The following is a 20,584-nucleotide window of genomic DNA, read 5'->3' as shown; positions in this document are numbered from 1 at the left end:
AAGAATAGACCGAATTAGGAACAATGTGGGGTTCAAGACATCGTAAGATGGGGGAGACAAAGAAAAAGATATTGGTACGCTCACGTGAGAAGAATGGAAGAGGGAAGACTGCCACGCATCGCACTTGAAGGGAAACCAATAGAGAAAAGAGCACCCGGAAGACCACCTAAGAGATGGAAGGACAGCTGGCAGTCCACCTCCCAGGAACTGATCCAGAGGAACCTGCAAAACTAACAGATCGCAAGATCTTAAATATGAATAAGAAGACTTCTAATTACCGTAATAAAAGTTAATTCATATTATTATTTTTTCTCTTCAGTTTCCAGCTTCCTAATTAGGTATTGCAATTATTGGTTGTGCCAAAACAAATATCAAACTGTCAAAAGATTTATACACGAACTTGTGTGGTCAAACAAGATGCAATTACAGAAAAACGGTAATAATACTTTCAAAACGTAAAATATCTTGACGACTTTTTAATTTATTATTTTTAATCAAAGGTTAAACACAGCACGGAAACGATAACAATAATAATTTTTACAAATAGTGAAATATCTTCACGACTTTTTAACCTTTTTTGTTTAGCATTGTTTAGCAATTACAGTTTATCTCAAACTGATTGGCTTTGTAGGCTGGAAAATCCAAGTCACATTTAAAATAATTGTGTTGATATATAAGAAAGAACTAACTATACATAGTAGTTACATGTTAAGAGTTCTTCACCGCTTAATAAGATGACAATTCGATTTTGTGTTTTATTTTTGACTTTATTGGCGGTGTCCGTAGTAACACCTTATAATATTGACGAGTTGACAAAAGGTAACAGCAGATTCACCACTAGACTTTACAAGGTAAGTAAATTAGTTAATTAAGTGCTTATTTCCAAATAGCTTTTGCCAAGAAAAAAACCAAATGTATTTCCTCAGAAAGTATTTAGTAATTTTATTTATTATTATAGTTGTATTTTTATTTTATGTATAATTTTAAGAGATAAAACAATATGTGATTTTTGGTTCAATGACCCAAACTCGAGCACCAACTTATCTAACTACCGAATCGCCAACTAAAAATACGAGGTACTGTATTTTGTAAACCATAGAAGCAGCTTACGACAAAAAAAATGTATATCTGAAAGGGCTTAGAGTAAAATGTTTTAAATTTTTTTGTATTTCCAGCGTAGTCACATCTACAAGAAATCAATGGCAACCGGATTTTTGTTCGACAATATTAATAACCAATACCATTTTTTAATCCTGTTGCTAATATTTATCGTTTTCGAGGTATTTACCATTAAACATTGTTATTTTCTATATCTGGAAGTCTGTAGCAGGCAAACGATTGATGTTATTGATTGAGATATATTTCATGACCTGAATTTTCAAAATTCTCAAGAAATTCATATTGTTACATGTTTTTGTTTTTTTTTTTAAATGATGATATAAACTTCTTGGAAGACAAATTGTCGAGACCAAGCAGAAGAATCGAAAATTGGTATCAGCACATTAGGGTTGTCAAACAAAAATCCGTTGTTGCCACTGATTTCATGTACTTAGATGTGGCCACGCTGGAATTACAAAAATATTTTAAATGTTGATCTTTTGGTCCTTTTAGTTATAATTTTTTTTGCTGCAAGCCTTTACGATGAAAAGTTTCCAGATATAGTACATCGCATTCTTAATTGGTCATCACCCGGTATTTTTTAAAAGTTTCTGAATGTTACCGTTCTATTAATATAGAAAAGTAAGGTAAATAATACTATTTGTTTTTTCTAGGAAGTGGCGAAAGAAAATGATAAACAAAACTTTATCTTTTGTCCAATTAACGTTCAAGTCTTATTAGCAGCTCTTAGCTCAGCAGATTTATACGGGCGTAACATTCTCTCCCAGGAAATTAGACAAGTTGCAGAATTACCAAGCACACGTGGCGAAACTGAGCAATATATTAGAGACTTAATATTAAATGATCTAAACCAAATATCCGATGACTTCCAGTTAGCCTCGATATTGAAATTATACTACAACAACAGAATCGCAATAACAAATAAATATAAGGATCTACTTAGAAGTATATATAAAGCGGACGTTGAAGCTATAGACTTTTCTAACGTATGTAAAAAATCTCAATTATAATATTTATAAAAAAGTCGTGATTGGTAGATACAAGAATTTAAATCTCATCATTATCTATGTTCAAAGCTAATATCAATGTTTAACTATGGATTTAAAACAATAGTAAAAAATTCGCTTTGAGAAAAAAATGAAAGTATATTCGATCTATTTAGCAAAGTTGTAGGTGGTGAAAAATTTATTTGAAAATCCATTTTATACACATTGTCAAAAAGCAAGCATTTGCTTATACGTGCAAAATTTCAAATAAATGACTCAAGGAATACTAGCATAAGTAGCATAGTTTAAATTTGAAGCATTTATTTGAAACTTTGCTTCTAGGAAAACTTTTTGCTTCTTTTTTTTTTTCAAATGTCTTATTGTAAAGCTTTCATAGATGTTTGCCTATCACAACCACTCCGGACAATTTATAACTCTGTTGCTAATCAGTGTATTGATTTACAGAGTAGTGCAATAAACTCTATGAACACTTGGGTGTCACAAAAAACTGACAAAAAAATTACAAATTTTTTTGCACCTGGAACCGTATCCCGTAATACACAGACTATTTTAATCGACATTTTAAACTTGGCAGGTAAATGCTGTTTTAAACTCAATTAAATCATTATTTAGCGCTATAAATTGTAGGAAAATGGATCTTTCCATTCGACGAAACAAGGAACGAAAAATTACTTTTCTTAGGCGTATATAAGAAAGTATTAACCGACATGATGGTCCTCAACGAAATGCCATTTTAGTAATCAAGTAATAACATTTGTTTAGCTGTTTATTAAATTAAGTATTGTAGCTATTACGACAACGACAAAGCCCAATATTTAAAAATGAACTTGGTGAGTTCGTGTGAGGTTATATTTGTACTACCAAAAGAACCTTACAGCTTTGAGAACATTGAGGAAAATGAAAACGTATTTGCAGACAAGAAATTTATCTTGAACAAAGTATGGGTGAAAATTCCCAAATTTACGGTCAGCACTGACCTTAAATTAAAACCAGTGCTAAAAAGGGTAATATAATAATTTCAATAGAAGAATTTAATTTAAGATAAAATATAGATTTGATAATTTTTGCGTTTTGTAAGACCATCAATTATAAATCTGAATTGCAGATGGGTTTAACCAAAGCCTTTGTTGAAATGACTTTTCATGACCTTTCTGGCCTAAGCCTTTCGGGCAACCCATTTGTGGAAGTAACCGATATATATCAAAAATCTACAATTGAAGTTTGGGAATGGGGAGTAGCAGCTTCATCAAGCATAGCATGTAAGTTTAGGCTTTAAAGCCGAGAAAATTTGCATTGTTGTCATAGTGTAGAAACACGAAAAGGCAACGTGGTTTTATTGTACATTCTATAAAATGAAATCACGGATAACACCAACATCTGAGGTATATTTGTATCAATAAAACGCTTTTTTAATTGGCGTTTTTAAGGCCAACTTCAAAAATAAATCATAAATGTTATTTATTTTAAAAATACTTGAACAGTCAGTTTGACAGAATATCAACCATGAATTAACTCAAAGCTTTCAGCTATCGCAAAATTTAGAGTAAAATAGGATGAACAACAACCGAATTTCAAACAAGACATTTTTTGTTCTATATGTATATTAGCACGAAATTGCAATTGCGATTTTGTAACGTTATTCTGTATTTATATTATATTTTCTCATTTGTATTATACAGGGTTAGCCACCCAAAATATTTATTAAAAGTTGATCAGGATCAAATATTTATAGAACTGGAAACTTTTAAAGAAAGATAAACTCGATGCGTGCTATATTTTTTTTAACCTTAAATGGAACACCCTGTATATTATTGTGCTTTGTATATTAACGGTTTTCAAAATATTGAGGTTTGAACAATGACATTTTTAGTTTTTGGAGTGTCATACCTCCTAATCTGAATCAGATCTGGCATGTTCTAATGTTAACTTTTTGAGATCTATTGCTGACTGAAAGTGTCATTTTTCAAACGTCAATATCTCGAAAATCGTTTTAGGTAGATAAGGGTTATAAGTAATACATCAAAAATATTTGAAATCGATAAGACTATTCAAAAATGCAATAATATACAGGGTGTGACCGGCAGTGACAGATAAAAATATTTTTGAAACATAGCACTCATCAAATTTGCGGCTTAGTTGGCTAACCCTATATAATTTATTAAAGTAGACTATAAATTTATTGTATTTTAGCTGAAACTCGTGCTGACGCGGCATTTGGTTTGGACAAAGCAGTTTTCATCGCCGATCGGCCTTTCCTATTCTATGTGAAATTAAATGATCTCGTACTTTTTGCTGGTCGTGTGGTGCAACTTTAAAACCTTCGTATACCATTGTAACTGAAGAAGATGCTTTTAAGGACTTCTAGAAAACTGGTAGAAATTATAAAAATATATATTGTCTACCTAATTTTAACAAATAAAATACAAGTAAAATTTGTTGTCTTTTATTCTCAACAATTACAATCCCCAAGTATATCATTCATATAATAATTATATTCTACCATGTTATAAACAGTAATGTTTCTTGGCATTATACAATTAAAGTTTTGAAAGGCGTTGTTGTTAAAGGCTGGTGGTTCTGTAGGCACCCTCATTTTGGATAGCTCGTCTAGAGTTAAAATGTTTTCAGAGTTGTCTGCAAATTTTCTTCAAAGCAGCTCCATTATGGGCTGGGTTTTGGTTAGTTCATAAAAAAGTGAATTTGATGGATTGTGCAGTGGACTATTTTGAAGGACGAATTCTAGTCAAAGAGCGAAAGCACACTCTTTCTGTCACTTCCAGATTAAGTTTAGCTGAATCGCAAATATTAAGAAATATGGGATGACAGTAGTCAATTAAAAATCGGCATATAGATTTATATATTTGTGTGGCTTTTTTGTAAGTGATTTCTTGGTTTTTGTCAAGCTACGAAAATGTTTGGCTGTAGTTTTAAACTTGATTTTAATGTTTTTTGTGAGGATGTTGTTTAATTTAGAGTCCACTGTGAATCCCAAGTATTTAGCTGTAGGCTGTGGTTGCACTTTGAAGTTTTCAATTTGTACTGTTGGGGATGCATTTGATATCCGATGATTGAAAATGATTTACTGGGTTTTAGTTGGGTTCATGTTAAATTCGGGTCCAATAATCCAATTAATTTTATTTAGCAGAACGCTTCTTATCAGAAGTAAATAGGTTCGAAAATTTGTAAAGAAAACATGCTAGAATGAAAATTATCTGGTTAATTGAAAAGCTCGATCGATATTTAGTGAGATTATTTCTCAAAATGTCACCAAAAAGTTTAATTTTTATTAAGTTGAAGTATATTTGGACATTAATCACATTAAATAAACATAAACAATCGTACAGTGTAATTGTTATGATTCATTCCATGACGATGTGAAATTACCGTTGTAATTTATTTGAAAATTATCGAATTACCGTTTATCAATACCTTTTTTTTTCTATAACGTTACTATATAATGGGAATATGGAATAATCTCTGTTAACCTATCAAAATGCTAAAAACGTATAAATATAAAATATAAATTGTTAGGGCAGAAAAACCATTCCGGTCGATAACCTGTTTCGTAATGAAATAAAGATTAAAAATTGTTATATATATAGGTATATAGAATTGTTAATAACGGGGTACATATAATATAACTTTGTTATTAATTGTCAAATTATTTATACACGATGTGTTCAAAATGCTCTTGCTTTGCAATCACATACAAACGGTATATCTTGGCGACTTTTTAACCTTTTATTTTTAGCACATACTGTATCACAAATTGATTGGCTTTGCAAGATAAAAAGTCAAAGTCACATCAAAAATGAAATAGTGTTGATATATAACAAGAACAAACTACAGAGTACAGTCAGTTGTTCAGAGATCTTCACCTCAACATGGCAATTCGATTTTGTGTTTTATTTTTTACTATATTGACGGTGTCTGTAGTGACACCTTATATACCACCTCGTCCATATACTTTGGAGGAGTTGGTAGAAGGTAACACCAGATTTACCGCTAAACTTTACAAGGTCAGTGAATTAGTTAGTTAAGTGCTTATTTCCAATTAACCTTTAGCCAAGAAAAAAAAGTTATTGCCCAAGAAAATATTTAGTATACAAAATGTGTAAGTTGTTACAATAATTTTAAGAGATAATAGAATATGTGAATTCGGGTTCCCACAAAACGTATTTAACTACCCTGTGATGCCTACAGTTTTTTGTGATATGCCCTTTTTTAAAGTTGTTCAATATTACCGTGCTATTAATATTGAAGGGCATGAGGTAAATAATTCTATACATATTTGTTTTTTTTAGGAACTGGCAAAAGACAACGATAAACAAAACTTTATCTTTTGTCCAATTAACGTGCAAGTCTTATTAGCAGCTCTCAGCTCAGCAGATTTATCAGGGAATAGCCCAGGCTCCAAGGAAATTAGGCAAATTGCAGAATTAGCACCCACAAATGAAGAATCTGAACAATTGATTGGAGAGCTAACCTCATATGATCTAAACCAAATGAACGACGACTTCATGATTTCCTCCATATTGAAATTATACTACAACAACAGGATCACAATAAAAGATGCATATAAGAATCTACTTAGAATTAAATATGAAGCGGACGTTGAAGCTATAGACTTTTCAAACGTAAGTAAAACAAATTATGAAAAAAATGTGATTGGTGGATACAAACATTCAAATCTCATCATTATTTATGCATTATTATTATCAGTGAATATATTATTACCAGTGGTAATATCGACCTTATAAGTTTAACTGATCTGTAGATTTAACACAAACAAAAACCGCGCATCATATTTAATAAAGTTGTAGATGAAGAAAAATATATTTGAAAATCTATTTATACACATTGTAAAGCTAATCACAAACATTCGGACCTGTTGCCAGTAAATGTATTGATTTACAGAGTAATGCAATAAACTCTATTAACACTTGGGTGTCACAAAAAACTGACAAAAAAATTACAAATTTTTTTGCACCTGGAACCTTATCCGGTAATACACAGACTATTTTAATCGACATTTTAAACTTGGCAGGTAAATGCTGTTTTAAACGCAATAAAATCATTATTTAGAGCTGTAAATTGTAGGAAAATGGACCTATCCATTCGACGAGACAAGGAACGAAAAAATACTTTTCTCAGGCGTATATGGGAAAGTATTAACCGACATGATGGTCCGCAACGAAACATCATTTTAGTAATCAAGTAATAACAATTGTTTAACTGTTTGTTAAATCAAGTATTGTAGCTATTTCGAGAACGACAAAGCCCAATATTTGAAAATGAAGTTGTACTCAAGTTCGTGTGAAGTTATATTTGTATTACCAAAAGAACCTTATAGCTATGAGAACATTGAGGAAAATGAAAACGTATTTGAAGACAAGAAATTTATCTTGAACAAAGTATGGGTGAAAATTCCCAAATTTAAGGTCAGCACTGACCTTAAATTAAAACCAGTGCTAAAAAGGGTAGGTTTTATCGACACATTGCGTTTCGTAAGACAACAGATTATAAATCTGAGTTGCAGATGGGTTTAAACAATGCCTTTGAATTAAGGACTGACCTTTCTGGCCTAAGCATTCCTGGTCACCCATATGTGACAATAACCGATATATTCCAAAAATCTACAATTGAAGTTTTGGAATGGGGAATAGCAGCCTCATCAAGCATTTCATGTAAGTTTACATTTTACAGCCGAGAAAATCTGCACTGTTGTCATAGAGTAATACACAAAAAAAGACATGCGCTTTGATACTATTTATTGCTTATTATATTATTATTTTTGAGTCAAGTTTCATATTTGTTTGTCAGTTTGGCAGAATAACATCAATAAATGTTTGGTGGCAATAAATTAAATTAAAGCTTTTAGCTATGGCAAATTGAAAATTGAAAGTAAAATAGGATATGGGACATTCCAATTGCACATTTACAAATTTTTAATTGAAATTTTGTAACGTTTTCTTTAGTTTGATTTTCCGTTTGCAATAAATAGTGTATTAAAGTGCAGTTTATACAAAATTAGCTTTATTTTAGCTGGGATTCGTGCTGACGCGCCATTAGGTTTGGACCAAAAATTCTTCATCGCTGATCGGCCTTTTCTGTTCTATGTGAACTTAAATGGTTTCGTACTTTTTGCTGGTCGGGTGGTGCAACCTTAAAACTTTCGTATACCATAATAATTAAAAAGGACTCTACTTTTGATATAATACTGCAATTATATGTACTCTCGAGAACTGTTAGTAATTATAAGAATGTCGTGTCTATCTAAGTTTAATAAATAAAATAGAAGTCAAATTTGTGGTCTTTATTCTCAACAACTGCAATATGCAGCAAGCATTTATGATTTTGAATATGAGTTAAGCAGTTGTATTATGCTATACAACTGCTTAACTTAGACTTACTTTGAGTGCTGAGACACGTGATTTAGACACAATTGGCATAATAAACTGGTTGTATATGGTAGTACAGAAAACTTGAGCAACTTAGTATTAAACGTAATTTTCATTTGGCATCCCAAACCAATACCAAAGTCTTTCTCCAGCTTTCTCCTCAGAACGCAACTCAGACTCTTAAATTAACCAACGCTCGTTTTCAACAAAACTTTGTATAGGACAGTAACAGCTACTTAAATCTCTACAAATTCTTTTGGCACCACACAAATTTTAAAAGCATCTTCTAGGCTTTCTGGTGTAGGAGGCCTGGATTAGGCGGATGCCACAATTGAGTGATTAGTGTGAGTGATAGAAAATCCTGGTGTCTAGCATTAATTACATCATTATCAGTACGACAACAGTTGATTAGACTACTGACTGGTTTTATGACTATTACTCAGATATTCTTAATATCCAAAGGTTTCTTTTATATTGTTGGAATATAACACCGTAGCTGACTGAAGAATTCCATACTACTTATAGTTTTTTTCTTGATCCGATTAATACAAAGAACCATAAATTGGGTTTTCTTTATTACGGCACGAAGCTGTTCAAAGAAAAGTCGATGCTGAAAAACTATATGCTTTCCTGCTGGTCGTTGGCAGTTTGCGATTTAATCCATATTCATGAGGACGGGCGGTTGGCGTGTCGCTTTCCCTTTCCTGCTGGTCCTGCGAGCCAGATTTCGTCCGCCGATATTTCAGTTGTTGCCTTTTGTGTGCCGCTTATCGTTCAGAAATATGTCCAAACAAAAAAAGGGCCAAACGTGGAACGAATCATATTTATTACCACCTTTTTATGTCAACGTTTTGTTTTATGGACAACCACTGCACCACCAGGACTTAGCTGCCCTATGCGGTACAGTAGCCACCACTGCATTTTGTATTTCAGTTAATGAAATGAAACACAGTCTCAGAAAAAAATATATAAACCTCGAGATTGAAGAGGGGGGCCAATCTTCAAAGTGATTTGTGGACCCAAAACAAGTATCTTTTCTATTTTGGCGTTCTTTATTTCTGTTAGCGGGGTCGATCCAGGATTTTGGTCGTAAATCAAGTCGGACGGCATACGTTTATGTGGGCGATTCGTCATTCGTATCCGTACGAACAAAAACCGGCTTTTTTTGAAACGAAAAGGAGAACTCCGGAATATTAAATAAACTCAAGATAGGTGAATGTGAATAGCTGCAGAGAAATTTATGACACAAGACAAGTAAGGTTGTTTATTCAGAGAACGGAATCAGCAACAAAATTGTCAAATATGGATCAAAAACTATCTATATACTTACAACCAAGTAGAGAAAGATTCCTAGTTAAGTAATTACATATAATTAAGTGATCCTGTGCTTTGGATTCTTACAATTCATGTCCACTAATTATAAGATGTTATAATAGATTTTCACCAAACCAAATTCAAACAGTTAGTATATGTATGTACTGTATTGTGTCTCGATTTTAGCCCATCTGCACTGTAAATCTAGTTAAATACCTATACATAGTATAGATAAACACATACAGCTTTGAGTGTTAAAATGTTTAAATACTCTGACTGAAGTCATGAAAGTGTTCTGTATTTTTGGATATTCTAGTCACCAGTTTCGTTTGCTTTTTTTACAAAGCTAATATAAACAAAAATACACAATTTTAAAGAAAACAAGAAAGTGTTTTTTGGGTAAATTCCGCAAAAAAAAGAGTAGCAGAAAGAACATTCCTGATGAAGCCAAAAAGCAGAAACACGTGTCGCAGAGCTATCATCTTTGTTCTGTTCTGCTACCCTTTTTTTGCGGAATTCACCCAAAAAACACTTTTCTGTCAAAAGTCAAAAGACCTCTTCTAAATAGGTGTATTTTCATTTTCTTAATACCTACGGAAATGTGTTGTTATTAGAAACATGTGGATTCATCTCTGAAACAAAGATTCTTTGGTATTTTGAAATATTGTCTTGGCAGAAAAAAATATATTTAAAAAAAATTGTATGCACTAATCTAATCAAAGTATTAGTAAATTGGGGGGAAGGCAGACTCGTCAAAGAAATTGCTCAGTTTTATATTCAGAGATATTATGTGATCTTATGAACAAATATAAACCAGGAAAATGCAGTGATTGCTTTATCACACGATCTGGAACCTGAAAACGTTACGTTAAAGGTTACTTGATGTACGTATCGTATAGTTACAACTGCATACATTGAGAACAAGGTACTCCTCTTAAAATTACCCTTTTATCACTGTTACAAAAACCTTGGTGTCCTTAAAATATGCATCAGAGGACCTGGATTTTTAAAGAAAGAATTCAGACAAAAGCTGTTTGATCTACCCAACAATAGTCCTTGGTCGGATCGAGTCAAGAATTTGCTTCGGTCGACCTTTCACCCAACAAGACAATATTTGACTGTTATTCATAAGCCAAACAGAATAATATCTGTGTTAAAAACCTATATCAACCAGTAGAAGATCAATTTTAAGTAAAAACTGGTCAAGGATGACATTTAATTAACTTGAAAGAGAGATTAGATTTAAACAAAAAACAAGTTCATTAGATAGGTGGAACTATTACGTGACCAGTTCTGAGTGGTAGTTTAACAGAGTATCAAAAGTGCGTTTTTGAGGCACGCATGTGAAAGTTTGCAGGACGAGCAAACGCATGAATGCCCTAAAAACAGTTTTAACACGAATACCATACAATATTTTTTCTACAAACGCATTAAAAATGTCAATGATTATTTATATTTGAGAAACTCTTTTTCTGCAAACAGTCAAATCAGTTCCATTTGAAGACTCATCCAATTTAAATCATTTTGTGAATATAGTTTTTTATACGTGTTAATATCAACTTTGTCGCATAAATGAATGAAGAAGTGCCATGGATTGGTGAGGCTGCAAGAAAGGCCACGTTGGGCCTACTACCAACGAAGTCCCGACAATAGTACGAAATGGTATATAATTATAACAGCGCTGTAAAACTCTTTTTTAAAGCACTAGTGCCTGAAAAATAGTTCAGTAGCGTGTTAAAAGTTGAATTTTTAATCCCTTTATAGAAAAACAATTTTAACACTTTCAGGCCGTTTTTAGGTGGTTTAGTGTGGCTCGTTGGAATGGATTCGTTCATTTTGTGGACATGGTTGTTAAACTAAAATATTTACCTTTGAACACACTTCCACATTATTGTATTTCCTTCACAACCCATGTATAGCAAAACATTGCGACTCTTAGCCGGATCAGATTCGCACTTTTTTCATACTAGTGCAATTAGTAAATTAACTGCTATAGGTCTAAAGGGGTTTGCAGACACTTGGGGAATGAAACTCTTGTGTTTACAAACACGACGAAGTCAGCTGTGAGTGGGTCGGCCGCGCGTTGAATTAATGCCGCATATATTTAAATATATTTACGAGACTGTGCACGCTGCCGGCACTATCAGCCGCTCTTGCTACCGGAAAAATCGATATTGACCCAGCTCCAAATTTTTTCATTTGCATAACGGGGTTGTGAACTACCACTTGCTTTAGCATATCATCATATTTGAAAATTCTCGAAGAAATACGCAACGATTAGCACTGATCAAGGAAGTGATTATACGATCTCGTTTTTGATTAGACGGATGTGAGTTTCAGCGATCCGACGATAACCACGCCAGCAGATCGATAGTAATCATCCAACCCGATAATTGCTAGATAAACTGTTCGAGCTGTTATGTGGTGCAGTTTAAAACTTGATCATCATCGCTCGTTACCCAGACTACTTTATTATAATATGCATTTTATCGGTACAGTAGCTAGTAAAATCACCAACATATAAGGAAAATACCTAGACTACATACGAGCAAACTGCTTATTACAATATTGACATTAACAAGCTTTAATTTGAAAACGAACATTATTACTGCAAAGCTTGACGTAGTGGGATTCCTTTGCCACTAAGCCCCCGCCATTAACTACATTAAACCCGAACAGGATATCTTTATTTACTCAACTAAAGTAAACGAAACCCTTCCGTTCCGTCGACGCTCCCCTTGATCTTTGGGGGCGGCGTCCACCGATTCACCCCTCGCAATTGAGGTTCGTAGGGCGGTATAGGCGGGGGGCACGGTCGCCCCGGTCGCCTAATTGATGCGAATCGGGCCTCATTTGCATTCGGATTGGCGGTCTTAATGAACTACGTTTCCAGTGTTGCCAAACGACGTTGTTCAAAAACATTATATTTGTAGTTGTATAGTTTTATTAACAAATTTCCAACAATGTTTATTTCCAAACTAAGAAGATCGAAGATGAGCCCTTAATGTCTCTAGGGTAAAGGTTCTCAATCAAAAAGTTAGTTCCAACTGATAGTGTAAGTGACTTAAATCGTTTTGTTCTAAGTTAATACAATTTTGTTTTTTACAAATTGAAAAATTTCCAATAGTTCCGGAGATATCTAAACAAAAGTTAGTTTATTTTTTTGCTAATTGGAGGAAATAATTGAAAATAAATGGCAATTTTGTATTGCCACCTTTCCTCCTTTATATCGTGATCATATACATGGTGAGCCAAATTGATGATGCACATACCAGGTGTCCAAGTGTGGTATAAATATTTTATTTATCTTTAGAGATACAAGGTCGTTTAAATGGGGAAGGTTTTAGAAAATTTTATGAGACACTTTGTTTCCAAATTGTGTTATCTTTTTTCTTTTTCTAAAAAGATCAAAAAATGTGCAATACTTTTTTTAAAAGACTGCCTTTTAGTTTCTAAACTACGTCAATGGTAGTTTTGAAATAAAGACATTTTTAACACACTTTTTTCCGAAGAATTCGGTGACGTGTTCAGAAAAGATGTATTTATTTTCATTTATTTTCGAGTCAAATCTTACGTACGCCATTTTATTTGTATGCATCAACAAAAAGAGCTTAAAACTTCCTTTTCAATGATGTATTGATTGATACTGTGACTCGTCCCTAAGGTAAACATTTTTTTTCTATTGCTCACTGTCAAAGTTAAAACAAAAAAAAAAGAAGTTTTGATGATCTATTATTAAATTATTACAAAAATTATTAATAATTTATTATAATTCTTAACTACCTATGATAAGATTAAATAAAATTACTTAAAAATCTCTCTTCTAAATTTTAAAATTCTCTAAAACGATTCTTATTTAATCGACTCGCACTCCATAGATCAATCAAAGCGAATGTGACGTCATGATATGTATTGTGAGTAATTTGATAATTGGTCAAATTATGGTTTTGCCAAGTTACGTCATCGTAACGTATCCGACATCTTGATTTTTAGTTATTGTCACACATCCGTTTTTCTTATGGACTCCATATTGGATTTTTGCAAATTTCAATTTTTCCGAGTAATATGTGTATATGTTTGCAAATTCGTAAAAGAATCGAAAATTATGTTTTTACAAACCACGCCTTGAAATTAAACTCTCAACAAACCGTCGACAGGTGATATAATTGCCATTTACAAAAGAATCATCATGTGACACACTGTCAGATGATAACATGAAATCTAATACGGCGTCGCCAAAACGGAAAGCAAACTTAAAATCTAATTTACTTTTATCTCATCAATAAATCAGGAAAGAGTTAGAAGAATGCCATAAAATATCATGAACAACCGATTACAAAGTCAGAACAAGCTTCGTGACGTAATTATGTCACATGCTGAACGATTTGAAATTGGCAATAATGTCACGTGAACATGTGTCAAGTGACTTTCACGACAATTCAAATTTTTGTATTGCACCTTTTATTAAAACATAATTTTTGTTCCTTTAACTAAATTTCAAATTTGAACCATTTACATATCATATGACACATTATAAAAATTAGAAAAAATAACCCAATTCAAAACTGTAAAAATCTAATATGGCGTCTATACACCTCGGATTTAAAATATAATATCAACTGGTGGAGTACCATTTGTTTCCAGCTATCTCGCCAAAGAAATTAGCAAAAAAATAGTTTCCAAATTTTCTGCCACTTTGCCACAAGTTAAACTTGCTTATCTAATGGGTGTATAATTTAACTGAATACGTTTTGGTACACATTAAAAAGCAGCTTCTAAAAAAAATTTAAAATGGCAGAAACAATAGTTCCCATCAATTAGACATTCGAGTCACAGCATCTCCAGGCTGGACGGGACTATTAAAGCACCCAAAAAAGTGCACCCGGTGCCCATAAAGCAAAATCTGCGCTTGTCGTGCCGCTATCGCTGAATCGGACAGCACCAACGCAAAAAACCAGAATTGCAAATAGAACTAGTACCGTTATTTTGGGGGGCCCCCAAATCCGAAGGGGTTTTATACAGTTTCGAGTGCACTCAATGTCCCATTAAATATTCGCTTAAATAATGGGCTCATAAGCGAGTGTCGGGTTAGAGTGTGGCCTCGGGCTATGCGATACCTGTTGTCTGTCGGAGGGTGGTCTCAGAAGGGTTTCGAAGCTCATTGAACAAACACTGTAGTCGATTTTTAGGCGTGAAAAATCAATTACCCTCATAGCTCTTTACCCTTAGATTATGGTAATCACGACGCTCTTTTGTCGCGACGATTTCTCCCCGGTTACATGGATGATTGTATTGTCGAGATCGCCACCAGAAATGTGGTAATTTTTTGCTCCCAGGGATTTATGATTTGCTGATCGTAATGTAGTTATTAGGAATGTGAAATATTTCTCCCAATTATTGTCCCTTTCCCGTAATAACACTGGCAATGGCCCGTATGTGGATATTTCCGCCCGCTGTGCAAACGGCTCTCGTTAAGGAAACCTAACAATAGCTCCCCTTAATATTAGCAAAAAATATAGATTTGTCTGCAATATTATACTGTGTGAACAGAACCAGATTTCTAATTAGCCCGTATAAACACTTAACTTAGTTTTTCACATTAGACACAAGAAATATCATAAATGTAAGACAATATGCAATAATGCCTGTAATTTCTACATATAATATTACTAAATGAAATGAAAAATACGTTGCATATCATAAAATTTTTGTCTGCAATTTTAATTATCTATTCTTGAATAGAGCAACTAGTATCAGCTGTGAAACTAGCACATTTGCATACATTTGTATACTAAAAAGTATGCTTTACCAAAACAGTATTAAAAAATACTGATGTGTACCAACTTAGAGAGTACAATACATTTACTTTATGTAACAAACATAAACCTTGCACTCCTAACCTAACTGAACTCGTTATTCTAGTTCAAATGTTAACCATCCAAGTTTGGAAGAATACGTAGCAAAACTTTTCCAAGGAAATCAAAAGGAAACGGCTGAAAACCCTCATAAAGCGCCGTTCGCGCTGACGAAAAACGACCGAAATAACAAAACAAACATTACAGGGGCATCTTCGGTGGGCTAAAACATATCGATTGCTCTCCGTTTCCCCCCTTGGCCGCCCCTCGCGGACGCCCGGTATGGCGTCGCATGCAAATCAGCATGGCGGCGGCGCCGGCAGACGGTTTTGACGACGCTCGCCGCCTCACTAAACGTATGACTACATGAACATTATGCCAAAACATTTTTAGTAGGTAATTTCCAAATTTCTCAAATTGAATTTTAACGTACCAACTAACAATTTCCAAAAACAATTGTCCTAAAGGTCATAAAGTGATGTTTCACCTTTCTTACGTTCTTTACCAATTTTCTTACCTAATTAATACTTAATATTCTTCATCACCTCACAGTTTCTTCTGTAATATTTTCATGTTTTTCAGCTTTTTCTAGTGAATTTTTAAATTTAAAATGTATTAGGTAGATCGTTTTGCTGTTTGTTTTTATGTTCACTACTATGCTAGTTTATTTTTTAGAGTAATTATTATTAGTGGTGGTTTTATGTATTTCGTCATAGGCTAGTCTTTGGAATGTATAATTCAAGGTTGTTTCAAGAAATTTATGATAATTTGATGAAGTGATTAACAATGTTAACATGGTAATGAAGTTAGTATAGAACAGAGTTGAAAAGTTATTTTTTTAAACTTTGGTTGTAATGGGATCAATATTGGGTCAATAACTTTCTTGTCCTAACCAAAGTTTAGTAAATTTTATGTTCAACAATATCGTCCAGCACGCTATACAAAATTTAAGCAAAAAAAGTTGAAAAAGTGCAAAAATGTTGACGTTTTTGGTTCCTCATCAAGTTAGCACAGGGTTGTATGATACTGATTTATTGAAATAGCGCATAGAAATTGAGTAGTTATGTACAAAATTAAATTCTTATTATTAGTGTTGCAATAAAGAAATATATGAAAATAAAATGTGAAAAAATTTATTCCTGTTAATAAAAGGCCGTAGTGCATTACGAAGACATTTGCGAACTTTCTTAAGCACGTTCTATTTTTGCACTGACCAATTTTTCCTAAAAATTGTATCCATTGTCCTGTATCACCCCGTATAATGTGTTTACGAAATAACCATAAACCCAATAATTGGCACTAATCAAAGTTAAAATGACACTCCCATTTGCACCGTTGCATTTTAAACCGAGTTTAAAGGAGAGTTTACACATGCATTGATTTACTTGCGCTAATAGAAACTAGTGTGGTAGTAAATTCAGTTTTGCACGTGTAAACATCAACTTACATGCAAAGATTCAGTTTTACTAGCGCAAGTAATTCTATGCATGTGTAAACTCTCCTTTAGTTGCGATTGGCTTTCAATGTGACAGAACCAGTAAAGAAAGTCACAGTCTGAACTACGTTTAACTTAATCTTAGCTTAGGAACGAGGGTGCAATAACTCCTTAGACGACATTGTGGAAGAAGTCAAAAGTATCTATTCTAGATTAGGGACAACAAAGAATACAAAAAACATACCAATGACTGAAATAATGTTTATTTTATATAGTAGTAGTATATTAGAACTATACTAAAACACCATCTTGTTCCCAAATATCTGTTAACAAATTAGGTTAGAAAATCAAATACTTATAAAATATGGTAGAAATACAATAAATTATCTTTTTATTCTGTAATCACTTCAGTTAGTAACCACTCTATTTTTATACTACCTACTACAATTTCCATGCCATCCATACCAGTTGACAGTTAAGTAATTTGAAGAGTTGATGGTATTAGAAGTGAAAAAAATAGAACATTCAAATTAAGCTTCTCGTTGGCGTCTTACGTTTTTCTCAATAACCAAACTCGTCAGAAAATAAAAGGTTGTTTAACTGCATCCGTCGCAATAGCAAACGTAAATCATCGAAATTTATTGCGAACGAGTAAGTTGAGGCCGGCAGCAACGGCAGCAGCCGAAGCAGTAGCAGGAATCAATTTATTAAATTAATTTCCGTAATTTATTGACATTGGCTCTGGTAATTTGTGTTATTTATAACCGCTAAATACGCGAACTGTAAATTTAGAGCGACTGACGCCCTTTTGCTTCGGGAAGATCCTGCTAAAAAATTACTACCAGCTTCTTGATTGTTTAGACTAGACGTTCATAGCAATTCAATGAATATTCATGAGCGCAATTTGAGGCTCATTTATTTGAAAGATTTACAATGAATTCATACAAAGTGGCCAGCAGTTTTGTACTAAAAGTCTAAGAAAATACAGAATGATTAAACAACTCGTTAAACCTTATAATGAGTGCATACAAGTTTAATTTTACTTCTTAGCAATTGAAACAAAATATTTTATGGGTACAAACTGAGCTAGTAGTCCCTTTTAGGGCCGATAAGCCAAGACAGGTTGACAGGATGACAAATGTTCCGTATCATACTGATAATCGTTTAATACCAGGCCGTAACCCCTTCACGTCGTCGGCAGCAGCAACGTCGAGAATTTGCGGGGCTCCAACATACCGATCGGCCCCGCCGCGAATTATGGGGCCATCTATTCCGCATTATTATGCCTGCGCTCATTTGGGGATGATTGATGATGTCTAAATGAAGAGAACCCGCTTCCTCCACTCTATCCGAGATGTTTCGACGGTCAATTTCTGGATAAGGGTTGTAGCATTTTATTAAATTAAAATTTTCTCATAATTTGTCCATTTATTGTTCAGCGTTTTGATATTAATTAAATAAATACAAAAAAAGTTAGTTTGAGTACACTCTAAAATCAAAAAAAAGCTAGAAAGAAAAATATGAAGAAGTTTTCTTTCAAGAAAGGATTTGGAAAACTTTTAGCATTGGTTATGAGATAATAATAAACATATTACTTACCAGTGAACCGATACCTGGAGAGGCTAAATATGCCGAAACCACCATCCTATCCAATTTCTTTTAATATGACTTATTAAGAACGTGATAAATATTTGATTATTTACCCTTAATTGGGATATTATTTTCACTTTCTAACCTAACAGATCTAAGAAGAGTTGCAAGGTTGACAAAAACCGTTCATCTGCAGACTACCTGAATGTTTTGGGTGAGTTGGATCCTATTTGTCTGTACTCAACTCAATCCATTATTGTGCTGTTTTCCCAAGTAGCTAATTTACTCACAAGATTAAAATATGTACCAAGTTTGAAATCACTTAAATTTTGTGCCAAGATTAAAAAAAATTCTATGAGTCAACTAGAAAAGTCATGCTTTATATTTAAAATCTTTTTATAAAAAAATTTTCTGTTAAAATAAGGGTAAAGATGCAAAGCGAATGAAAAAAAGGGAGTCGCAACTAAGTAAACCATAAAACCCCCCTCATCTGATAGCATTGTGTCACGGTTCTTATTATTATTCAAATTTCTAATTCAATATAAAGTCAATAAATTTGCATAACGAGTGAGGGTGCGGTATGCCCGAACAAGTGGTCAATCACAATGGGTCCTGTTTTGGATTTCGTTGTTAGTTGGGTTAAGGAATGTTTTTGGAAGAGTTGGTATGAAATACCCACATTTAACTGTTTAAGAATTCGTTTTTGATTTATTCAATTAATACTGTAAATTTAGAAGCAAAATTTTAATTCACAATTCGTTAATTTTGTTATTAGAAAAGTCCCTATTTTAATAAATAATTACCGCTATAATAAAATGGCGTGTAATATGCCAGCTATTACACGCCAACTAAAAATCGCGTGCTTCTAATGGCATGTCGAATATGGAATTAAAAATAGAGCAAAATATCAATAGCAAATATTTGAGAAAGCAAATAAAAACGAGAAAAGCCTCAATCGCGTGCAATTTTGCTTTAAATACTTTATATTAGACTCCGCATGACAAAGAGTCAGAAACGGTTTCATATTGGGCGTGAAGCCGCAAACAACCCTTTCTGGGAATGGCGGGTCTTTCGCCCCCCAATTTGGGGTTTATCTCCCCCTGGAACGTAAGTGCGACTGTATCATATGCAAATAGGAAGATCAAAGTGTAAATCCGACCGCTTCTGCCGTTTCACACGTTTCCATTTTGAGGGCCTTTTTTGGCAGTATTAGTAATGGCTACATCGATTCTATCGCTTTCTTCAAATGCCGCACAAAAAATCCGTGTTTCATTTAAAAGCGTGCAAACAAGAACCTCTTCGTGGCATATTTTAGCATGTAAATCCCGTAGCGGATTGCACTGCATAAAATAGAGAGCACGGTCTGTTTCATTTGCATAGCTCAGCTGAGGGAAACAATCGATGGTCGTCGACGCTTTTGTTTCTTCTTTGTTCACGGGGTTGAACAAGAGTTTTTAGATGTACCTATTTTTTTTTTTTATTTAGTGTTCATCAATGTTTTAATATTAAAGTATGCTTGACTACCAATTGCACCCACTAGAATTCAGTTTAGTTTTACCCAGCCATGATGATTCCGTGGAAAAAACAAATTTCAACTTTTTGTACCAAAATGGTTATCAAAAAAGCATTTATTTGATAGACTTAGACTATTTTGTATACAAATTGATTTTTTCCATCGTTTCATATTATAATATAAAACTGAAACAACCTGTACGAACGGTGTTGTCAAAAGTCCTCTCGGACACGACGATAACGTCCCGTAAAATTGGATTATCATCAAAACTTATTACGAAACATCAAAGTAACAAAGTTTGTGTGTGTCGGGGCTTATTTTCGCGCTAATAGCGTCGTTTGTGCGAAATG

The 20,584-nt window shown here is 33.4% G+C and overlaps 2 protein-coding genes across 2 annotated transcripts; both read left to right on the top strand.

Moving 5' to 3' along the window:
• Window positions 1-691: 691 nt before the first annotated feature.
• On the top strand, window positions 692-4,560 carry LOC145728043 (serine protease inhibitor 42Dd-like). The gene is made up of 7 exons (XM_081977969.1): window positions 692-851; window positions 1,773-2,105; window positions 2,571-2,700; window positions 2,754-2,862; window positions 2,914-3,130; window positions 3,232-3,385; window positions 4,317-4,560. Exons 1-7 carry the CDS (start codon window positions 735-737, stop codon window positions 4,439-4,441), a joined length of 1,185 nt encoding a protein of 394 aa, XP_081834095.1. The 5' UTR covers window positions 692-734; the 3' UTR covers window positions 4,442-4,560.
• A 1,416-nt stretch (window positions 4,561-5,976) lies between these two features.
• On the top strand, window positions 5,977-8,432 carry LOC145728042 (serine protease inhibitor 42Dd-like). The gene is made up of 7 exons (XM_081977968.1): window positions 5,977-6,145; window positions 6,431-6,763; window positions 7,044-7,173; window positions 7,227-7,335; window positions 7,387-7,606; window positions 7,666-7,813; window positions 8,172-8,432. The coding sequence occupies exons 1-7, from the start codon at window positions 6,011-6,013 to the stop codon at window positions 8,294-8,296; spliced, it is 1,200 nt and encodes a 399-aa protein (XP_081834094.1). The 5' UTR covers window positions 5,977-6,010; the 3' UTR covers window positions 8,297-8,432.
• The last annotated feature ends 12,152 nt before the right edge of the window (window positions 8,433-20,584 follow it).

This window comes from Ips typographus, linkage group LG4, assembly GCF_016097725.1.
Source record: "Ips typographus isolate SLU linkage group LG4, UJ_Ityp_2.0, whole genome shotgun sequence".
Lineage (NCBI taxonomy): Eukaryota > Metazoa > Arthropoda > Insecta > Coleoptera > Curculionidae > Ips > Ips typographus.
Note: the sequence above shows the minus strand (reverse complement) of the source record. Positions and strands in the feature narration are given on the sequence as shown.